At 38.8% G+C, this 20,813-nt stretch overlaps 2 protein-coding genes and 1 long non-coding RNA gene across 6 annotated transcripts in view; 1 reads left to right on the forward strand and 2 right to left on the reverse strand.

Moving 5' to 3' along the window:
• Positions 1-20,813, reverse strand: part of LOC144649325 (uncharacterized) — a 73,420-nt gene that overhangs the window by 1,794 nt on the left and 50,813 nt on the right. For all 4 annotated transcript variants that reach the window (XM_078508802.1, XM_078508801.1, XM_078508800.1 and 1 more), the window contains 22 exons: positions 10,889-10,972; positions 10,146-10,229; positions 9,944-10,027; positions 9,750-9,833; positions 9,294-9,377; positions 8,848-8,931; positions 8,005-8,088; positions 6,982-7,065; positions 6,759-6,842; positions 6,365-6,448; positions 6,050-6,217; positions 5,509-5,571; positions 5,066-5,175; positions 4,948-4,980; positions 4,403-4,444; positions 4,250-4,311; positions 3,727-3,758; positions 2,130-2,200; positions 1,047-1,149; positions 670-738; positions 322-429; positions 100-161 (listed from right to left, as the gene is read on the reverse strand). In XM_078508802.1, the coding sequence (XP_078364928.1) occupies positions 100-161; positions 322-429; positions 670-738; positions 1,047-1,149; positions 2,130-2,200; positions 3,727-3,758; positions 4,250-4,311; positions 4,403-4,444; positions 4,948-4,980; positions 5,066-5,175; positions 5,509-5,571; positions 6,050-6,217; positions 6,365-6,448; positions 6,759-6,842; positions 6,982-7,065; positions 8,005-8,088; positions 8,848-8,931; positions 9,294-9,377; positions 9,750-9,833; positions 9,944-10,027; positions 10,146-10,229; positions 10,889-10,972 (1,763 nt within the window). The remainder of the gene's footprint in view (positions 1-99; positions 162-321; positions 430-669; positions 739-1,046; positions 1,150-2,129; positions 2,201-3,726; positions 3,759-4,249; positions 4,312-4,402; positions 4,445-4,947; positions 4,981-5,065; positions 5,176-5,508; positions 5,572-6,049; positions 6,218-6,364; positions 6,449-6,758; positions 6,843-6,981; positions 7,066-8,004; positions 8,089-8,847; positions 8,932-9,293; positions 9,378-9,749; positions 9,834-9,943; positions 10,028-10,145; positions 10,230-10,888; positions 10,973-20,813) is intronic.
• On the reverse strand, positions 14,204-15,096 carry LOC144649318 (uncharacterized). Its single transcript, XR_013569885.1, has 2 exons — positions 15,051-15,096; positions 14,204-14,612 (listed from the first exon to the last, which is right to left on the reverse strand). It is a non-coding gene; the product is annotated as an uncharacterized LOC144649318 (long non-coding RNA).
• Positions 15,279-20,810, forward strand: LOC144649320 (uncharacterized). Its single transcript, XM_078508797.1, has 4 exons — positions 15,279-15,365; positions 17,981-18,719; positions 19,308-19,863; positions 20,310-20,810. The coding sequence occupies exons 2-4, from the start codon at positions 17,986-17,988 to the stop codon at positions 20,514-20,516; spliced, it is 1,497 nt and encodes a 498-aa protein (XP_078364923.1). The 5' UTR covers positions 15,279-15,365; positions 17,981-17,985; the 3' UTR covers positions 20,517-20,810.

The raw sequence follows: 20,813 nt of genomic DNA on the forward strand, positions 1-20,813 counted from the left end.
GTAAACGTAAGTTCATTAAAAAGGTATGTATGATGGCAAAGCATCCTCGAGACAGTATCAAAGGTAGTGTGGTTGAAAAAGATATTTAAGTATACTTACAGTCCTTTGTCCAGCGACGAGTAAGCAGAATCGTTCAATCCATTCAAGCCATAAGCATCCATCTAAAAAATTTTCAATTTAATGAAATTAAAATGTATATGTGTTACATTCTAAGTGTAAGTCCACCACAGGTGACGTAAAATGCAATAACTGTGTCTACCTATGGCTCTTGATCACGTGTATGTAGCACGTGCGAATAAAGTCATGTGACTAGCAACTTACTATGTTGTCGGTATCTCTGTGTGGTACCTCGGCGAATTTATAAGACTCGACTTGAGCCTTCAGTGCCATGATGGTCTGATCACGGGATTCGAGTTGGAGTTGTAGACTCTGGAAGGAGAGAAATTGAATTGTTTTATTAGAGGCAATTCAGTTACTTAAATGAAAACTACAAAAGAACCCACCAGAACCATTGATTCAAAATATTTAAATATATGATCGTGGCCTAAAACGGCTTCCACCCAGACATTCGCGACGTAAGGACGGAAACCAGTAGTTTGTTTTTCGATTAAAATAATACAATATAAAACAGATCGTCTTTTCGGAGAACATAGTAGTCAATACAATTACCTTTCTAGCTGCCGCTTCTGTATCAATAATATGTCTTTGTCGTAGATTTTCCTTGTTTAACGAGTTGAGCTGTTAAGACAGAAGCAAACATTGAGAAAAACAACATGGGATTGAAACGCGAGGGAAAACCTGCAACCAGCGACAAGCGCGGGAAAGAAAAAAACATATAAACGGTCATAGTGCGCGGAGAAAAAATTGAAAGTATTTTGTGCGCCACTGGAGAAGTGAAAACACCAGCTTAGCAGGCAAGCTAAGAAAAAGAAAGTGTGACCCGGAAGTGAAAAACTCTCAATTTAGGAACACTCCGAACATGAATAAATCTTTTTTTGTTGTTGTGCAAGATCTATTTTGTCTACTACATGCATTATAACACTAACCTGCTGGTTGAGTTGTTGAATACTTTCTACATTAGACTTCAATCGGCCGTGAAGATCTTCTATAGCATGAGCTTTACTCATGGCCTCAGTATTTTGGTCGTTCCTTCAAAGAGAAGAACATGGCGCACATTGACAATCACATAAACAGTATACTGTACTATTCCTTACGTAAGTCATATAATAAAAATTACAAACTCGGACTCTGTAAAAGAGGGAAACTACAAAATAAATCAATGAAATTAAAAGACCTATTATGAAGCCTTTATCATAGCTATGAGAACATTAATCACAGTACATAAATTAAATTTACGGCAAAGATGTCAAGGTTATAAATAATTAATGAATCTCGACAGATGGAAGCCGAGGTGATCCGCCTGCGCGCATGTAGACGAAGGAAACAGGAGAAGTCGGCGCGCAGACTGAAGAGACTGAACTGGGTGTAAAACATAGGCGCCAAATGCGGGAAAACTTTATGAAGGACTCAACGTGTGGTTTGTTTGACGGAGGAAAGTAATAGATATATACTGACTCTTCTGAAACGATACAGAATAATCGAATTTCCCACCTCGTTGACTGTAATGATTCGCTTTAGCACCCGAGGCGTTAATTTCATTTTGTGAACGTTTCCTTTTTGGGGACCGCACGCTAATTATATTTTAATAAAAACATCTTGGAGCAGCTAATAAACTCGCTTGGCATGTGTTAATAGCACTTTTTCTCCTCGTTAACTTAATCGAAAAATGTAATCATGAAGGTCGAAAACGGAGTTTCTGTTTATAAAATATAAGCGGTAAGCCTGCATGCAGCAACACATGAACACATCAGCGGGCCGAGACCCTAAAAACCATTTCATCTTTGGCAATGAATAACCAATAAATGTAAGATTAACTACACTTAATTCTTTGGCGTGCTTTCCTCAATTAGTAATTCTTACGACTTCGTTATTAAAAGGGGGCGTTCGGTTGTTATTTTAGGGCACGACGCTTCCTGGAAGAAGCCGCTTAATCGAATGTTTATGGTATGTTATAAAAAACGGGCCAGTAGATATCATACGGTATTGACTGCTTGGTGGTAAATACTTACTCGTAATCTTGAAGACGGTTGCGAAGTTGATGAAGAAGCACCTGTTGCTGAGCCGAGTGTGACTGCAAGGCCTGTTGGGTGAAAACAAAGATTCTGTAAATGTTTAAAATTACTGTCAATAAAACAACCTTAAATTTGCGAGGATACTTTCTATTGTGTACACAAGCCTCATTTCTCATTTAAAAAACAGGACTAAAAGTGCTTCTACACGACACATAGCGAAAGCAAGCAAACAAAAAAACAAATGTACAGTTAAAGTTTGCCAGAAACCGGTAAAACACAAACCAAACCAACCATTAGGGTTGTTTCCCTGTTGCAAAATAAATTTTCTATACATATTTTTTAAAATGATTCGAAAGTATGAACTTTTGTCTTCAAAAAGAAAGGAAAATTACTAGTACTTATTTAACTCACGTGAGAAAATGCAGGGCATAGCCCCTGACAATTCAGACAAGCAAAGCTAAGTTGATGCTCAAAGCGAACGTAGCACGAACAATTGTGACTTGGATTTGTGCATCCGCCTCGGATCTTCCCAAAGCCGTCCAGGTTTGTTAAAGAACCGAGAAATGGTTCACCAATACACAGAAGAACCGAACTGTCTCCACTATGAACCGAGTCGCCATCACAAGCCGCCATCTTGTGATTCGAACTTGCTGAAGAACGTCTTCTATTTTTCGAGCTCATTAATTTGCAGTTTTCTTGGCAGAGCAATTGTAGAACATTCCCTGTGCTAACGACGACTTTCCAGGAACAGTTAAACGCAAAAAGCTATGTAAATAAAGTGCTTTTTCTTCGCCTTTTCACGAAATTGCTTTTAGGCCGTCTCTGATGTGGATTTTAGAGAGCTGTATTTTTGCATCTTTGTTGTATAAGAGTCTATCTTCGTTATGTTTCTAGATTTCCGTGTGTTTCTTTATTAATGAGGATCATTAAAACGGTTTCTTTGTTATGAGTTAACAAAAACAGAGGTACATATACAAAAAGAATTGATATTTCAGTTATGCCCAATTGATTTATTATTTAAGGGTATCATTGTTTGATTAACGACCGACGTTGATCAATGCGCGTTTTTCTGAGAAACGCAGGTGGAATTTCGCATTGTGTCATCTTTTGTATTGACGAAAATTCACTGTCACCGTTACATGGAGAAAATCAGCTTTAATTTGGTGATAATTACAGGAGAAAAACACATATAAGTGGGGCTTTTTGTAAAAGTAGGGATCGCTTAGATCTCCAATAATTTAACGTTTAATTCGAAAATAAAAATCGAGACAAACTGGCAGAATTTTCAACGAAATCAATTGTGGCATACTACATACATTAGTTACGAAAACTTTGAACCACAAATTACAATAATACGCTATCCTTATCAATATTTTACGACGAAGGTTTGAGAGGAAATGATAAACCTTACTTGCGATCCATCAACAGATAAGTTACAGAAATGCACTAAAGAGCGAATGAGCGAATGAGGAAGCCGCCGGTTTTTACGGCTGTTATTTTCTTGACGCGGTGTGAAACAACGAGCAAAAAACAGTATTCGCAGACAAACCATGAATGAAAGATACGTGTTTTATAAAGGGGATGAAAAACTGACCTTAAGTCGTTCACTATCCATTCTTCTTTCCTCTGAAAGATAAGACAAAATAAAATAAAACTCCATCAAATTTATAGTAAAATATTTAGTTTATGACAGTGTTTACGCTCAACTGTTTCGCAACGGCGCCTCCTGTCTTGATCAGAATAACACCCCGTATGTGTTGGTCTGCCATTGTTAACTAATATTTTGAGGTCCCTTTGCCTTGAACTTTGAAGAGAAATTTATACGACGCCAAAAAAATATATACAGACATACTCCTCAACTCTGATCTAGTATTTGTATTCCCCTCCGTTGATGGGAAAAGAGCCACGGCAGGTTCCCCCCCCCCCCCCCCCAGCGTTTTGCCAGATAGTCCTGACAAAAGTGTGTCTTGCAAAAGAACACAACACAGTCACATCATCCCGGCCAGTGCATGAGGCCGGACCCCTCAATCCGGAGTCAAGCGCACTAACCATTAGGCCATTCTTCTCTCAAAGGGGAATTATATGTCCATTATCATTAAAAAAAAATTTTCACTCACCCAATTCAGTTTTAATAATAGCATTCTCCTTCTTTAGTGTTTCTGTTGACTCAGCAAGGCGTCTAAAGAGAAAATAAAATTTGTCTTCAACTTGCAAATGTTAACGTGACATTGGAATAATGTCGTTTGTAGGTAAAGTGGAAAAAAACATACTCTTTTTCCGACTGAAGAGCTGAAATACGCCCATCTTGCTCTCTGCAGAAAAAATCAAAACACAACAGTCAATCCATCAATCAATCAATCGATCGATCGATCAGTCCCTCCTTCCGTCCGTCCATCAGTCAGTCCGTCTGTCCATTTGTCAGTCAGTCAGCTCTGCGGTCATTCATTGAGTCAATCAGTCATTCAGTCTGTCTGTCTGTCTGTCGGTCGGTCGGTCGGTCGGTCGGTCGGTCGGTCGGTCGGTCGGTCGGTCGGTCGGTCGGTCAGACAGTCAGTCAAACAGTCAGACATTCAGTCAGTCAGTCGGTCGGTCAGTCAGTCAGTCAGTAGTCCAACAACACAAACACATCGTTCGATATTTAAGGTTATCTCTAGTAAGCTTGGTGGTTATTGTGATTATAAAACAGCCTCTTAGTAAATCAATCGATCAATTAATCGGTCTGTTAGTTGGTGGTGTAGCTACTTATTTGGCAGTCTGTGGGCTGATGCATCGCTTTAACTTGAAATGCTTACAACCTTTTTTAAAATTAACTTACCGTAGTCTTCCGGCAAGCCTTTCGTTTCCTTGTCTGAGAAAAAAAAGAACATAAATAACCAAGAAGACTAAAACTTGATCATGATTCAAATCGACAAAATTAATCTGTTAAAACTCACTTCTGTTCTTTCACCCAGCTGTTAACATTTTCAACCACAAGTTCACTTTCTCGATGTAATCGATCGCCATTTGCCCGCGCGTCTTCAAGTGATACGCGAAGGGTCTGGACCTGAAAATTATCATCGGTAATGAGACAAAATGAGATGTAATGAAAGGACTGAGTGAAGCACAACTTAGGATTAATTTCATAATCGCAACCAATAAGTCGTACCAGCTGTACTGAAAAACTCAGAGAAACTTTATCGGTTTTACAGACATAATGAGCAACAGGTAGAAGTTCCCACAGTTTCATTACTTTTTTTTATCTTGGTTAAACAAAACATATTTAGCTAGTGGGAATGGGGTGCTAGGCAATAAATTTCAGACTCCATGGATACTCACATGTTAATAATGATGTACTTCACTGCTCGAAAGTTTATATTCTTTTAAACCTAAAACGTACCTCTTCCAGGCAACTTTGATGTTGTTGCCGTGAAATGATAAATTCTTGCTTGATTTTCTCATTCTAGAAAGCAAAAGACAGGTCATTTTACCGTGGACTGATTTCATGATCTGCGAAAGGAAAAATACATGGCCTTCGAAAGCAGAATTTAATAATTATGTATGTAGAAGGGGAACTTTGCTTTGGTGTACTTAGTTTGCCCTGGTTGTTAAAGATTACTACACGAAGCAAAAGATACTGTAAACACACACACAAAAAAACACCAATTCTACGCTTACGATTGCCGAGGTTTAAAACATGAGTTCTTAAGTTTTGAGGCTTTCCTTCTTAAATAACCAGTTTTAGATAAAGCATTTACTTTGGTTATGCGTATGCTCCATAACAATGCGTTTAGAAATGACCAATCAGAACTAGGATATTGTCCAAACAGCCAATCAAGTGCAAAACCAAAAAAAATTCTTATGTTGGTCACGTGACTTTTCCCGCGCTTTTCAACGGCTACACATTTCTGACTGATTTTGCCAGGAAACCGTTGTTATACCTCATCTTGTATAAGCCGATGTTTTTCCTGCAATGTCGCCAGTTCCACTTTAAGAACGACTAGCTGTTCGTCTCTCCTTGCCGCTTCTTGAGTTTGCTTGTGAAGTTTGTCTTGAGACACGCCGAGTTGACTTTTTAGTTCTTCTAAGTTTCTGGAATATTGTTGGATCTGCAAGTAAAAAAATTAAATTGTCGTCAATCAATCAATCAATCAATCAATCAATCAATCAATCAATCAATCAAGGAAAACAAGCAGACAGGTAGGCAGTACGGTCAGTCATATTCAACTAAACGGGCCTAGCTATGTAAGACTTACTTCTCCATCAGAATATTTATTTTTGTCCTGTGCTCTTTTTAAGTCTGTCTTTAACTTTCTGACTTTCTCCTCCAGTCCTAAGATCTTAGATAATAGAACAAAGAACAAATGATGTAAGTAGTGAAAAGAAATATGACAGTTAGTAGCTAAACACATATGATCCTTATGAGGTAGTTTAGTGTTCAATATCGTTGGAAACTTTTCCAAGTCATCTGTGCCACGTTTGACGAGGCGCTAGCTTAAAGTGCAATTTCTACTTAATTCGCGTTATTATTTGTTCTTTACTGAGTAACATATGGAATAATTTAGGTTTATCGTTTTATAATTCACTGAAAAACACGTTCCTTCCTTTTTTATTACGTTTTATCAAACAAAAGTTCTGAAGCAAACATACCTGCTCCTCCATGGCCTGGTTTTGTTGTTTTGTTGTCGCTAACTCCATCTTGGCATTTGCTAAGCTTTTTGAACGTTGAGCCAGCTGGAAAAAAAGCAAACTATGATTAGTACACAAAAAGACAGATAAAATTTAGTCGAACGAGATAGTAGCCCGTGTAACCGAGGTTGTCGGGTTAGACAGCAAAATTTGTACCAGGCGCCAGGGCAACTGAGCAATTTACCTGATCCATTGCTTCCTTGTGGTTGCCATGGGCACCGGCTAATTGTACTTTTAAGTTCTGCACATTTTTCTCGAGGTTTCCAATCTGCAAAAGTAAAGTAAAACACGTGAATGATAAGTCTGGCTAGTGAAGGAAAGAAAACATCTTTGTTATAAGCTCAGTCACTTCAATTTTTTCCTGCTCTCCATCGCCCCTGGGACGTAAGCAGCGTCCAGGACTTGATGCAAGTTATTTTAAGACTGGCCTGCTCACAGCCTAGCCCTCAATGCCCGATTTCCTCTAAGGCGCGCGCCTGCAGGGAATCATGGTAGTTGTATTTAAGTCTCGCCCAACCTCGCGCATGGTTTGATAAATACAATAATCGTATCTATAACAAAATTCTCGATTTTGATTGGTTCTGCGCGCGCCTATTTGTCGCGTAATCGGCGCGCGATCACGTGGGTGTCCAACTACAGGTATCCAATTTGAGCAACTTCAAATTGGAACCCTGTAATTGGACACCTACGCCATCCGCGCGTCAATCGCGCACATTTGAATGGGTTTTTTTCTTGCTGTTTACTAACTTTGTGTGCAACGAATGGAATTTACCTTCGACTTTTTCTTACAGAAAAGGTTCCTAAAGACTTCCTAACCTCGAATTTTGTTATTGACACGATTAATTAGTAATTGAACCTCGTGTCGTACAATTCAGAGATTAATCGTGCTCGTAATTTCAAATCGAAATGACTCGCCCGATTATTCCCTGAATTGTACTCCACTCAGTCCAATTACTATTACTTACCATGATTCCCTCCAGGCGCGCGCCATAGAGGGAATCGGGCATTTACTCGTATTTTTCTTTGATCGTTGAACGCAGGAAACGAATCGCGAGAAAACTGGACGCCAGCGCTCTCGCTCCCGCATCCACACGGTTGTGCTTCGCGCTCGCGCCTGCTTCACTCGCTGTTTTTACTTGAAAACTAGAGAGGCTGTAAACAGTCTTTATCAAGACATACAAAAATCTTTGGCTGAAACGTTATTTACCTGCAGTGTCGAATTTCTGTGATTATCTTGCGCTCGTTCCAAGTCTTTCTGAAACTGATGCAGTGTTTCCTCGTAGCGCTTCACCTGAATGATAACATAAAAAAAAACAACATTAAAAACAGTTGTCCGTATACAGAAGTGTATGAAGATCGGGCGTCGATGTTATGATGGAAAAACGACATTTCCTTTAAGACAAACACTAACGTAGAGCTAGAGCAGTTTTCAATTGAGTGTCGTAAAACCAAAACCAAAGTAATTGGTGCCACGCCCATTTTTGCCAAAATTTCAAAGTGCTCCGATTGAGCTGAAAATTGGCTCGATGATAGAGCTGGGCAGTTACTTTGGCCAATCACAACGGACACAGACAATCCAGTGAACCAATCAAAACTTAAAGCAAATCAACGTAGCTGGCATGAAGCGCGGGAAAACGTACTCGAGCTAGTCACGATTGGTTTTGGTTTTACTTCTGATTGGCTGAGAAAGTGGCGCGAGATTTTTAAGCCAATCACTAAGCGTAGTAATGCAAAACCAAAGCAAACGCAATTTACTTTCGACACTCAAGTGAAAAGCGCTCTATTCAACTATTTAAAAACAAAAGCTCGAAGTGGATTCATGGTTTAGTGATGGAGCATTTGAACCGACATCGCAAAGGCAGCGGTTTCGAACAAAATGTTGTCAGTTCGCTGGCTCTGTTAACATGCACCGTGGAGAGAACAAGCATCACGTCAGTTTGTTTCTTAGCAACCACACCCCTTTTGAAACCCACAGGCTCACTCAGTTCTAGTAGGAAAGTGTTCGCATTGAACACGTTACTTATTATCCAGCACCGACAAAACGAGTTACCTCGTTGGAATGATTCTTTATTTTCTTCTGTGCCGAGCTCAGGTCAGTCCTAAGGACCCGAATGTCGGCATCTCGTGCTGCGATCTGAAAAATAAAACACAAGCGTAATTTAAGATACACAAACTCAACATGAAGGCGGATTTGAATGAGCTAGATGAGAGAAACATGGTCAATTTAAAAATACTAAAAGTAAAAACGGTAAATTTTGACAAGAAGACCACCAGGAATCCGTATTGTCATAGGTCTGTATCAAATAAATATTTATAAAATAAAGATTGAAAATACACACAAATAAATATATATTATTGTTTTTTCAAAAAGTACTCGTTTTCTTCTTTAAATTCTGTACTCGGCCATTTTTTTAAATGAAGCAAAGCTACAGGACCGAATAAAAGCATTGAAAAAAAAACACACACAGTATAACGCATATGTGTATTATTGTCTACCTCTTCCATGATGTTCTTGTTCTTCTCCAGTACTCCGCCAAGCTCCTCTCGCAGCTGACCATTTGACTTTTCTTTGTCCCGAATCTAAAACAAGACCACATATGAATGTAAACCCCTTTTACTACAGCCATCTCAAAGTACTGCTCGAAGCCACTGTTTCTACAACTAAATGAGTAGCTAACTAACTTAACTTAATGGCTTGAAGCTAGGTAGTCTGTTCCAGGCGTTCGGTAAGCTGGGAAGCAGCGCGCAAAAAAAGAGAAAGATAGATGAGCGCGAAGAACGGCGAGTGAACAAAATGGCGAGGGGTATGAGGCGAGGGCGTTCTTTCGCCATGTCTCTCGAAAAAACCTGGTCTATTTTTCGCTCGCTGTTTTTGCGCTGCTTTCCAACTAACCGAACGCCTGGAACAGGCTGGAGGTTAGGTGTAAATTAGCAACACATAAAACTACTGACCGTGGATTTAAATTCCTCTTGTTGTTCAATGTACGAAGAGATCTTGTGTTCTTGCTCCTCCATCACGTTTTGACAATGACGAATCTAGACAATCAACAATTTAGTTTAACAAACATCTGTTGTTGTATTGATACAGTGACGAAGGGAAAAAAGACAGGAGTGTGTAGCGCACGTGCAGATCACATGCCACTCACATGTTTCTGTGCTTCCTGTATTTGTCCTCTGAGCTGCGCTTGTTGAGTGTCCAGTTCCCGCGCACTTTCAAGCTGTTCGTTGAACTGAAACAACGAACAAACCAATCTTAAGGTCAAACTAGTACCAATTAAGCTACAGAAAGAAATGCTCTTGAGTTTTACTTTTACAATCTCAGCTTTTAAAGAGTTAAGTTTCACTTACCTGTTCACTAATAACTTGGTTTTCTTTCTGCGAAGTCTCCAGATCTATTTCCAGTCTTCTCGCTTTGTCCTCGTACGCGGCCGCCTAGAAAAAAGCCAAACATAATCAAACAGTTACAAAGCCTTAGCTGAAGGCGAGTGGTTGGAAAGAAGAGAAACGGTAGAAAACGCTACAGTAACGCTGGTGATTGAAAATGTGACATCGTGTCAATTATATCTACTGATGCTACACTTGTAATAGAAAAAAAAAAACACCGCTGAGGGCAAATGACAGGCAGCGTAAAAGAACTGCCCTTCTAGAAACCCACAAATAGACGCAGATCATACGAAACCCAACAATAATGGGTTTAGGTTTGTAGAACAGCACTCGAGAAATGACAGGAACCCACTAGGAAGTTAGAATGACTAACAATGGCGAGGATGAAAATGGTTTACAATATGGCCAAACTTGAAACGCGAGGCAACAATAATGGTTTGATTTTGTAGAAAAGTTCTCTACAAATGACAGAAACCTATAGGAAGGGAGGATGACTGTTAAACGATAACAGGATGAAAATGGATCACAAACTTAAAAACGCGATGCTCCCCCTTTTGCACGGATCCCTCTCAGTCAAATTTTGCAGCAAAGGTTTTCAGTTTTTAAACGGCTAAGGTAACATTTCCTCCATTTATAACGAATCGGAGCAAGTTCCACAAGATAGTCCGTCGAATTCGTGGATTTTTAATAATTGCTGATTTGCTTACCTCCTCTACAGCTGCCTGGTGTCTCTGCTGAGCCACTCGTAGGTCTGCCTTAAGCTGCTCCAGGTATCCTTCCAGTTCTTCAATCTAATACAAACCAAGAGACAAGGAATAAACCATATTATGGAGGGGGATTTGGGACAAAATTCGGAACTGGATCGTACCAGGACAACAATGAATCGTGTCCGCTGTCAATTTGATCATACCTCAAGGAAAATAGGTCGTACCATAAGGGAAATGGATCGTACTTCAAGGGAAACGGGTCGTACTTTTAGGGAAATGGGTCGATCATCAAATAAGGAAATGGTACGTACATGGAAATGTGTCGTACCGCCGAATAGAATGTATCGTACTTCAGGGGAACTGGGTTGTACGGGTTAATAGATCGTAACGCCAGGGAAATGGATCATAATACAGCGGACCTAGAAGAGAAATGGGTCGTACCTCAAGGGGAATGGAGCGTCCGCAACCTCGTCCCCAGGGCCTTCTCGGCGACGAGTTTTCAAAATGGCGGCTCGTCGAGAGAAGACCCTGGCAAAGGCTGGGTCACGTGGTACAAAATCTCCAAAAATCTTGGAGATTTTTGTCACGTGACTTTTCAGAGAAGCCAAAACAAAATGGCGGTCCAGTTTGAATTCGAATTGACTCTTCGACGGCGTTTGAGGGCGTAAACTTCATGCAGGAGGCAGTGATTACTTCGTAAAGCATAGATATTATTTCAGGGATTTCAAAATGTTGAAGTAGGCGTCAGCAACTGGAAGAGTAGGCGACTGTGACAAGCCAAGCTTGTTTCTTACAAGCTGATTGCTACGACCATTAAACTGGTGACAAAAATCAAGTAGCTGGTGGAACTCCGGCGGCTGCCCGCTTGTTTTGAAAACCCTGTTATTTTCGCCAGGTGTTCGAATGTAGACCGTGAGGTATGAGAATCGGGAAGGTACGGAAAGTAAAAAAATTAAATGTTACACAGTCTGTAAGCTTATGTAGTCTATGTACTGTTATTTAAGTCTTAATATATTTACTTTCTGTATTTTGATTGAGTGCAAGAGAAACTAAAACTTAGCTGCTTATAGGTAAAGAGGCAAAATGTGTGCTTAATACCCTACAAATGTATGATCAACATATCAATCGATTTCGGTGGCAAATTTTTCTGCTTTATAATTCATTCTAACTTATTACAGTGATACACATAACCTTGACCCTAAAAGCTTTAACTAAACTCATACATTTTCGCTTTTATATGACCAAGTTCACTCTGTTCTACAAACTTTTACATAAGGTGAAGTTGTAACTGAAATTATGAAATATCCATATCCATATTATGGCCATATACCCGGCCACTCTTTTGCATCTCATTGAATAACAAAGTGCCTGTTGTGTTATGCCTCATTCTTTAAAGCATTCGGACACATGTAAATGAAGTGACCGGGTATTCTGCAATCGCTCCCCCTGAAAGCTTAAACTCAAATTTATACATGTTTGAAGCTTACCTTAGTTGAGGCCAATTTCACTTTGTTTTACAAACTTTTACATGAGGTGAAGTTCTAACTGAAATTTTGAGATATTTACATCCACTTGAGTGGCTATTTTGTACATCAAAACAGGTGAACCCACATAACTGTAATCTTCTGGAATTAGTTTTAACTTTTTTACCACAGCAGTTTAAAATATTGACACTTTCATTTCAAAGATGTTATGCACATAGTTATGCACATAATAGACTTAAACAGGGTGTAGAACTTGGGATTACACCTGTGACCACATATGGCAGGCTAGTTAATGTTGTGTTGCTTGAAATGATGTCTAAATCACAAATTTTACAGGAGAAGGATGATTTAACATTTTATCAGAATACAAAATGCTAAAAGATGATCACTTTTACATTTCCCACATGTTGCCATTTTGGACTTTTTGACATCAGTGTGTTTCCACTGTATTGTTAGGAAGCATGCATTCTTTGCGTGAAACAAATGGGCAATACATTGATGTCATAAATTCCAAAATGGCATTGTGTAGAAAATTCCTGTTTTAAAATACCTAAAAACAATTTACGCTCGCTTCTTAAATTGTCTCACAGAGGGATGTCAAGGGCGCCCCATGCCTCAACCCCCAGCTACACTCTTTAAACAGGAGCAAAAAAATTGTTTTGACTCAAAACAGTCATCTTTAAAATTTGTGAGACTGTCCACACAGACACTGTTTATCCCCATGAAAAGAGCTCTAAAACATAAGAATAGACTTGTTAGTTCTGAATGCCATTGTTGGATCATTTGGCCTCCAGTGATCCCATACTTGTAAAAAGATTGTGCTGTGCAAATAATTAATCACTCAAGAGAGTGAAATGGATTTTTGCGTAGATGGCATCTGTGGACTTTAATCACTTTTCAGCCTTGTAAATATTAATTTTATGATGATCATGTTCTGTTAGTTTCAAAAAAATGCTGCCTGTTTTATCACAAGAGAGTGAAGGTGGTACATAATATCTAATTTGAAGCTCTACATAGGCGCGTATTGCTGTATGTGGAGGAGGGGTTTTAACCAATTTTGTCTGGGATAGGGTAAAGAAATCAGAGCCATTTTGGCCTTAAGTAGCTATTGCTGGCATGAAAAAGATTAGAAAATAATACTTGAAATTAAAAAAAGCATGAACTGTTAAAGCAATGCACTGCCACAGCAAAGTTTTTGGAAAATAGCAAATCTTGTGAAAGGAAGAAATGTTTTGCATCTTATCTAGCATAGGCTTTAAAGGCTGCAAACAGCCCAGGGGGTACTCAGGATTTCAAGTGACGGGGATGATCGAATGAGCGCAAAAATCAAGACCCAAAAAAATCCCTAGGGCTTCCCACAGAAGCCCAAAAAAATCCCTGGACCAAAAATTAACCCCCAAAAATCAACAGAAAAGTACTTTAGTTTGTACTTTATTTGCAGAACTATGCAGCCAAAGCACTACCACACATCTTTAGTTCGTATTTAATACCCAAAAATTCCCTTATTTTTATTAAAAAAAAATACTTACAAATTTTCCTACCCAAAAAAATCCCGGAACCGAAACTGTCAAACCCAAAAAAATCCTTCTATCATCCCCGTCACTTGAAACCCTAAGTACCCCTGCTGGGGCAAACAGGGCTGGGCTTCATCATCCAAGTGACACATGACTTCCCAAACATTTCCACAGTACAATGCTTTCAGGTTTTGATGTGCAATGAGCCACGTTAAAACAGTACACTGATAAGGTTTTCCTTATAAAATATCCATTTAGGGAACCTTAAGACAAATCAAAACTATGACAGTGAGATAGGTAAATGACCTCACAAAGAACATATTTTGTAGTTTTATTTTCCTGATTGTTCTCTTTTTTAGTCTCATTTAAGTGTTTGATCACATTTTCAAATACCTCAAGTTTCATCAGAAATATTTTGTTACAAATTGTTTTTAAATTTCAATATACTCTGTCTGTCATGTTTGCAATCAGCCTTTACTGATCATGAGGTAACTGTAAAAGGGAAAGCAAGCAAGTCTGAGACAACATATTCTGAGAACAGTACACGATACAACTTTAATTTTTTAAAGAAATTAAATTGACCAAAGTTTTTTTATCCTTCACATTAATTAATTAATATTTTAATAGATCTCTTATTAACACGCTTAATTTATCTCCTTTGGTCACCTATTTTCTCCAGCACTACTTGAGCATGATTTAAAACACGTCCACCACTTGTATAAGGACCTACAAAAAAGGAGTGGTATAAATAAATTCATAATGAGAACAGACCCTTAGAAAGCACCAATATCATATTCGGAAGAATGCAGACAGTGAATGGGTGATGATATGTGTTCGAACGCGACAAATTGAAATCGAATTTCCTCCGAAAAAGAACACGAGCACTTTAGGTCCAACTATGTCTACGACGGGCAGAAATTCCTTTACGTTTTAGATTTGCATCTCGTACATAGGGGTACATAGCTGCAGCCCGGTGTCGAAATGACTCTTTCATCTTGAATGTTACTTTCCGACAGTACTAGGTTCTACTTTCGGCAGGAATATTAAGTTATAAAACAGTCAAAACAGCAAAGCGAAAAGTTCGCAATGAAGTGAATTTAACGCTTCTACTTCTACCGAATTATTTGAATCTTGAGAATTATAAATATATTGGAAAAGACTTACCTTTCCAGCTGTAAATGGCTTAAATTCCAAGAAAAATCGACCCCTATTACGCCATATTTGTTTTGGATTACATGAACCAATCAGGATTGAGGTTAGAATAGACCACTCTGCGATGCCGTTATATCAGCCTTGGCCAGGGTCATCTCGTAACGACTGCCATTTACCGAGAAGGCCCTGGGGACGAGGTTGGAGCGTCCGGAGAGGAATTGGATCAGCAGTCAGAACCGCAGGCTCTCTGCCTCTCGTCGCCATATTGTTTCGAGTCGTTTTGAGTGCGTTTCGAGTCGAAGTTCTCTTCAAGAAAGCACAATCTAGGTAAGTCCGTTTGAGATTAACATTTATATGTGTTTGCTTACTCTTCATGTCTTTAATTTGAAAAACAAACAAAAGTAGAAAATTGCGGATTATTCAATGTTTCAATATCAGTAAACAAATAAGCTTAATAACTGTTTTCAATTATTTGAAACGATCTGCCATATTGAAAACATTTTACAACAACCTGAGGAAGACTAGTAAAACTGGTCGAAACGTCGAGTTTTGAAAAATTTTAACCTCGGGAAATCCCTGAAACAGTTCAAAATTTTAATTTTTCCAAAGATGAGAGGTGAAAGTTTCAGGAATACATATATCTTATTAACCAAGCGCGAGGGCCGTACTGGGCGAATATTGGCCCGAGGTCTTGACAGTACGGATCGAGCGCAGCGAGGTCCGTACAAAAAAGACCGAGGGCCAATATTCGCCCAGTACGGTCCCGAGCAAGCTTGGTTAATAAGAGATTTATTACACGACTGAAAACTTTGTGTAGTGAGACTGAATTGCTTCCCGGTAGATGTCGTGGGAAACAATGTGTGGCAAAACGTTTACGCGCGCTAAAGGAGTTATAATTATGTCTGTGTTTAAGGTCATTTCATTTTCAAAGCAATAAAAACTCCGATGTAGCGATTTCACGGTGACGTGTAGTTTTCACGAGTAAGCCGTCACAATGCTGAAATCAATTTAAGTTGCTTTTATTTAACCAATAAGATTTGCTCTTATAAATTTCGCTGTCAACGGTGGCAGAAACTGTCAACTGTCAAAAAGCGGCCAGCTTGTCATTTCATTCAACCAGTTCAACTAATTTCAATTTTCACAAAGTCAAAAACTTAGCTCTGTTCTATGAAAAGTGCTCAGTAAACTAAGAAAAAATGACATCTAACAAACTGAACATTGAATGTATTGTAATCGAAATCACTTCGAGACTTGAAACTTAAAGGAAAATTAGTCAAACTTCAGAGCTGAAAAAAATTATTTGTCATAAACGCGTCACTCAAAACACGCGGTGGCTGGCACTGGAAAGTTTGAGCAGGATTAAAAAAATAAAAAAATAAAAAATAAATGTTGTTTATAGTCGTCGTCGCTTTCGATGCCCGCTTTCGATGCCCGGTCCGATACTTGGAAAATATCGGCCCTCGTGGGAGCGGAAATAAAGTAATCTGATTGGCTGATTTAGTTATTGGCCCTCGGACCGCCTTAGTCGTGTAATAAAAATAATAACTCGTTGATAATTTCACTTTAATATGCTGTGTAAAACATTATATGCCCACTTTTTGGCGTATTTACTGTATTATACTTGTACTCTGTATTCTGTGTGATTTGTTAACCCGTGATATATAGGCTTTTACATCGACACAGTTTTCCCAAAAAGGGTCAATTACAGTGCGTGAAGGGAAATGCAGAAAATATCCATCCCCATCCCATGGAAGATCAATTTGTTTTGCAGAATTTGCATGATAAAAGAGTTAAGTTCCCAGCGGAGGAAAGTGCTTTGTTCTAGTTCACCACAATGGCTGCTGTGACCTCAGCCACAAACCAGCATTGGGGCTTAACTGGAATTTCCAGAGGGGTGGGAGACTGAAACCAAAAAACCTTTGGTAGTATAGGCCGTAGGGTATGGATATTTTCTGGAATAGCACAATTTATTTCTTTGCTGCATTTCTGTTTTCTAACTGCTTTATACTTTCATGTACTGATCAAATCACATTGTAATTGTTTTATAGAGGGCCACAAGCTCATCAGAAATTTTCTGTTACATGCCACCCTCTCTCAATCAACATCCCCCTACCGGAGGGCATACTGTGGGTAACTGACTCATCATTGTGCCCAGGGGGTCGGAATTTGACCTCAATAGTTGTTATTGGGGTGGGGAATTTTAAATTATATGTGAAGGGGTGGTGGGGATTTCAGCAAATTGCCTCGACTTTGTGTCTATAATTTCTTGCGGTTTTTACTGTTACATTAGAGGCAGCTCCTAAATTAAATCATGGTGGAAATGAGAAGGTAGAGGATTTTTCTCTTGTGACATCATGGCCTGTGTGTTCTGCATTTAAAGTCAAATATATTGTTTAGTTATGAATATTTTGCAAGTACATGTAAGTCAAACTCTGAAAAGAAATACACTTCTGTCCTATTGCTTATTTTTCCCATATACTGTATGTCCCAAGCCGGGGCAGGGGAATTTGATCGACAAATTTGCCCATTAGCTTGGGCATTTGAACACAATTTTTTACCCTAGGGATGGGAATTTGATCAACCAAAAGTTCAAATGCCCAAGGGTTGCCTGGGGATGGATGTTGGAAGTTTCAATTTTATCTGTATGTGATCATTACAATCTGGGACAAAGGAAATAATTAACACATTGGTTTAAGATTTTTTTTACCAAGAACAGATTATATCTACTAGTATTTTTAGAATATCTAGGGATTAGTTTAGCATTTCTTTACCTTAGTCACTCTATTTATACACAGTCCATCATCCATTGTGTTAATTTGAAAAGGTTTTGAGTTAATGGTTTTTTGATGATTGATTGATTGATTGATTGATGAAACAGTTAATTGAGGATTTAAAAAGTTTAACCACAAATTACTTCTAAACTTTTAATCTCTATACTACAGGAGTGATGTCTTCCACAAGTTTTCAGGGTGAAGGTCAAAATAATAGCCCACAGGAGTTACTTTCAAATAACTCAAGACAAGTAATTCAAGATGTTCTGCGACACATAGAGAATAATGAGACCTGTGGAAACATCATTGACTATGCAACTTACAAAATAGAGTGGTTAATTTCTTTGATAGTACGTTTTGCAAGCAGCTTCAGCAGAGAAGAAAGGTTACTTGAACTTCTGCAAGATGCTAGGCATCTTCTCATGCAATTTGAGAATAATGTTGAGCCCAACAATTTAAGATTACCCGGCCTAGATAGATCATGTCAAAGAGGGAGGCCAAGGTTTTACATACCACAAGACCAGCTGGAGTTATTTTTGGACTATGGTTTCAAAGCGAGTGATATAGCAAAGATGTTGTGTGTCAGTGAAAAAACTATCCACAGACGTCTCCAAGAGTTTGGTATTTCAGTAAGGAGCACCTACTCTGATATAAGTGACACTTCTCTTGACATTACTGTAAGAGACATTTGTCAGCAATTTCCAAACTGTGGCTACAAAATGATGCGTGGTCATCTGCTTTCCAAAGGTATTAAAATACAGGAATACAGAGTTAGAGAATCAATGAGGAGAGTGGATCCAGATGGTATTGTAATTCGAGCCCTTCAACTGAAAGTCACTCATAGAAGAGTCTATAATGTTAGAGGACCCTTGGCATTGTGGCATATGGATGGGAACCATAAGCTTATTAGGTTGGAACAACTACATTATAATACTAATTTATTGATAATTAAAATTTCAGTTTGGGTTGATGTATAATCCCCAACTCATATTTTTTTTTTGTAGTATTAATACAGTAGAAATTGGTTGGAGAGATCGAAAGGTTTGAGAAATCGGGGTAAAGTTACAGAGAAGTACTATCCAAGAGAAGCGAAAATTGGCTTGAGAAGTCCAGTGTTTCGCAAAACTAAGGGTCTGAGAAAACAGGATTCTACTGTAGTGTATTTAGGGTTCTCATTAGAAGGCGGGACCTGGGTAACAGCATAGGATATACAAGAGTCAGCACCCGCCTACTTTCATAATTCAAATAGAACATAAAGAAATTTGCTACCTTGTGCTCTTTTCTGCGCACCTATTCTCTTTTTGGTGCCTTCCTACTTCAAAACTTAATGAACTCCCTGGTGTATAAAGAATTTGTTAGCAATGGCTTTTCTTGTAAAATTCTATTTTTTAAAAAGGAAAAGCATCATCCTCTTAAGTCCAGGAATTTTGATACCCAAGTGTAGACATTGTGTTTTTTTAATCAGGTTATTCAATATCTCTCTCTCCATCTTTTTCAGATGGGGATTTGTTATACAAGGTGCCATTGATGGCTATTCAAGAAAAATAATGTATCTTTCTTGCAACTGTAACAACAAATCAGGGACAGTCTTAAAGGTGTTTGAGAGAGCTGTTTCAATTCATGGATTGCCTTCTAGGGTCAGGGCTGATCAAGGAGTAGAAAATGTTGACAGTGCTTGGTACATGTTGACACATCCTTTGCGAGGACCAAACCGTGGGAGTTTTATCACTGGGCCTAGTGTACACAATCAACGCATTGAAAGACTTTGGCGTGATCTCTTTGTAGGCTGCCTGTATATCTATTATTCTCTATTTTGCTATTTGGAAGAAGCCGGCTATTTGGATTTGGGAAATGATATCCACATGTTCTGCCTACAGTATGTGTTTTTGCCCCGGATCAACAGACACCTCGAACACTTTGTAAGTGGCTGGGATAATCATCCCATAAGATCAGAGAGGAACAAATCTCCAAACCAACTATGGTTAAGAGGTCTGTATGACATTTCACAAAGTCTCGACTCTTCAGCAAGGGAAATTCAACAACAACCACCACAGGTATGACAACCTCTTTCAATTGGTTGTATTAACATAAGGAGGATCACAATGTTTTCAGCACTTTTCAGCTCTCATACGTTGATGGGTCAGTGCCCAATCATTGATAAACAGTAGTTATTTTCTTGGGTCACTGGTAAACATAGCAACAGTATAACCTGCTAAAAACACCCTTAATCTTAGCTTTAAGTGTGCATAACTCAAAAATGAGTACAGTGACCCCCATGTTTTATTATTGAATAATCATCAGCATGTTAAGGTACAACTTTTTGCAAAGTTTAAAATATTCCGTGGAGGTGTTTTGGAGCTGCCTAAAATTTTCGAAAATTTAAGGTGGCTCTGAAACAGCTCCAGGAATTTTTTTTAAACTTTGCAAAAAGTTGCATGGGAGTCACCATGGGAGTCAAAAACAAGTGCATGACATCAACCCTGGTATTGTCTTTCACCAGGACTGGAGTCAATATGGGATAGATTGGTCTGAAGAAATCACTGAGCCACAGCCAGAAAGTAATGTTTGGATAGATGATGTTTCATGCCCACTCACAGATGAGAAATTGGATGATCTCAAAGAAAACATTGACCCACTTCAGGAGGCTGATGGATTTGGGATTGAACTATACATTGATGCTTGCTGCTTTGTAGCAAATAATAGATGAAGAGTAGCTTCTCAACTGCTGTGTTTGCAAATAATATATTTTTTATACCTGGGGAAAATTACACATGGCTGTTTGAGGGGTTCAGTGTTTGTGTACACCAGAATGCTGTAACAGTAAGGCTTTTTATATTTCTGGCAAGTCCTGAAGAATACCAACCAAAGAAAAGCATGCAAGGTGGGGTAGGTGGTGGGAGCACAACAGAATAACTTTATCCATGGCAAACATGAACAATTCCATAAGAGCCAACTGAAGACAGATTCCAGATCCAAGTACTCATTATCTTTAAATGCACTTTTT

The sequence above is a fragment of the Oculina patagonica genome, chromosome 4, assembly GCF_052425735.1.
Source record: "Oculina patagonica isolate OP01 chromosome 4, crgOcupat, whole genome shotgun sequence".
Classification (NCBI taxonomy): Eukaryota; Metazoa; Cnidaria; class Anthozoa; order Scleractinia; family Oculinidae; genus Oculina; species Oculina patagonica.

Excerpts from the sequence above, each read along its gene's own strand:
- LOC144649320 (XM_078508797.1), top strand. The coding sequence starts at position 17,986 with ATGTCTTCCACAAGTTTTCAGGGTGAAGGTCAAAATAATAGCCCACAG. Across the intron at positions 18,720-19,307 it reads GGGAACCATAAGCTTATTAG|ATGGGGATTTGTTATACAAG; the intron begins GTTGGAACAACT and ends CATCTTTTTCAG. Across the intron at positions 19,864-20,309 it reads TTCAACAACAACCACCACAG|GACTGGAGTCAATATGGGAT; the intron begins GTATGACAACCT and ends GTCTTTCACCAG.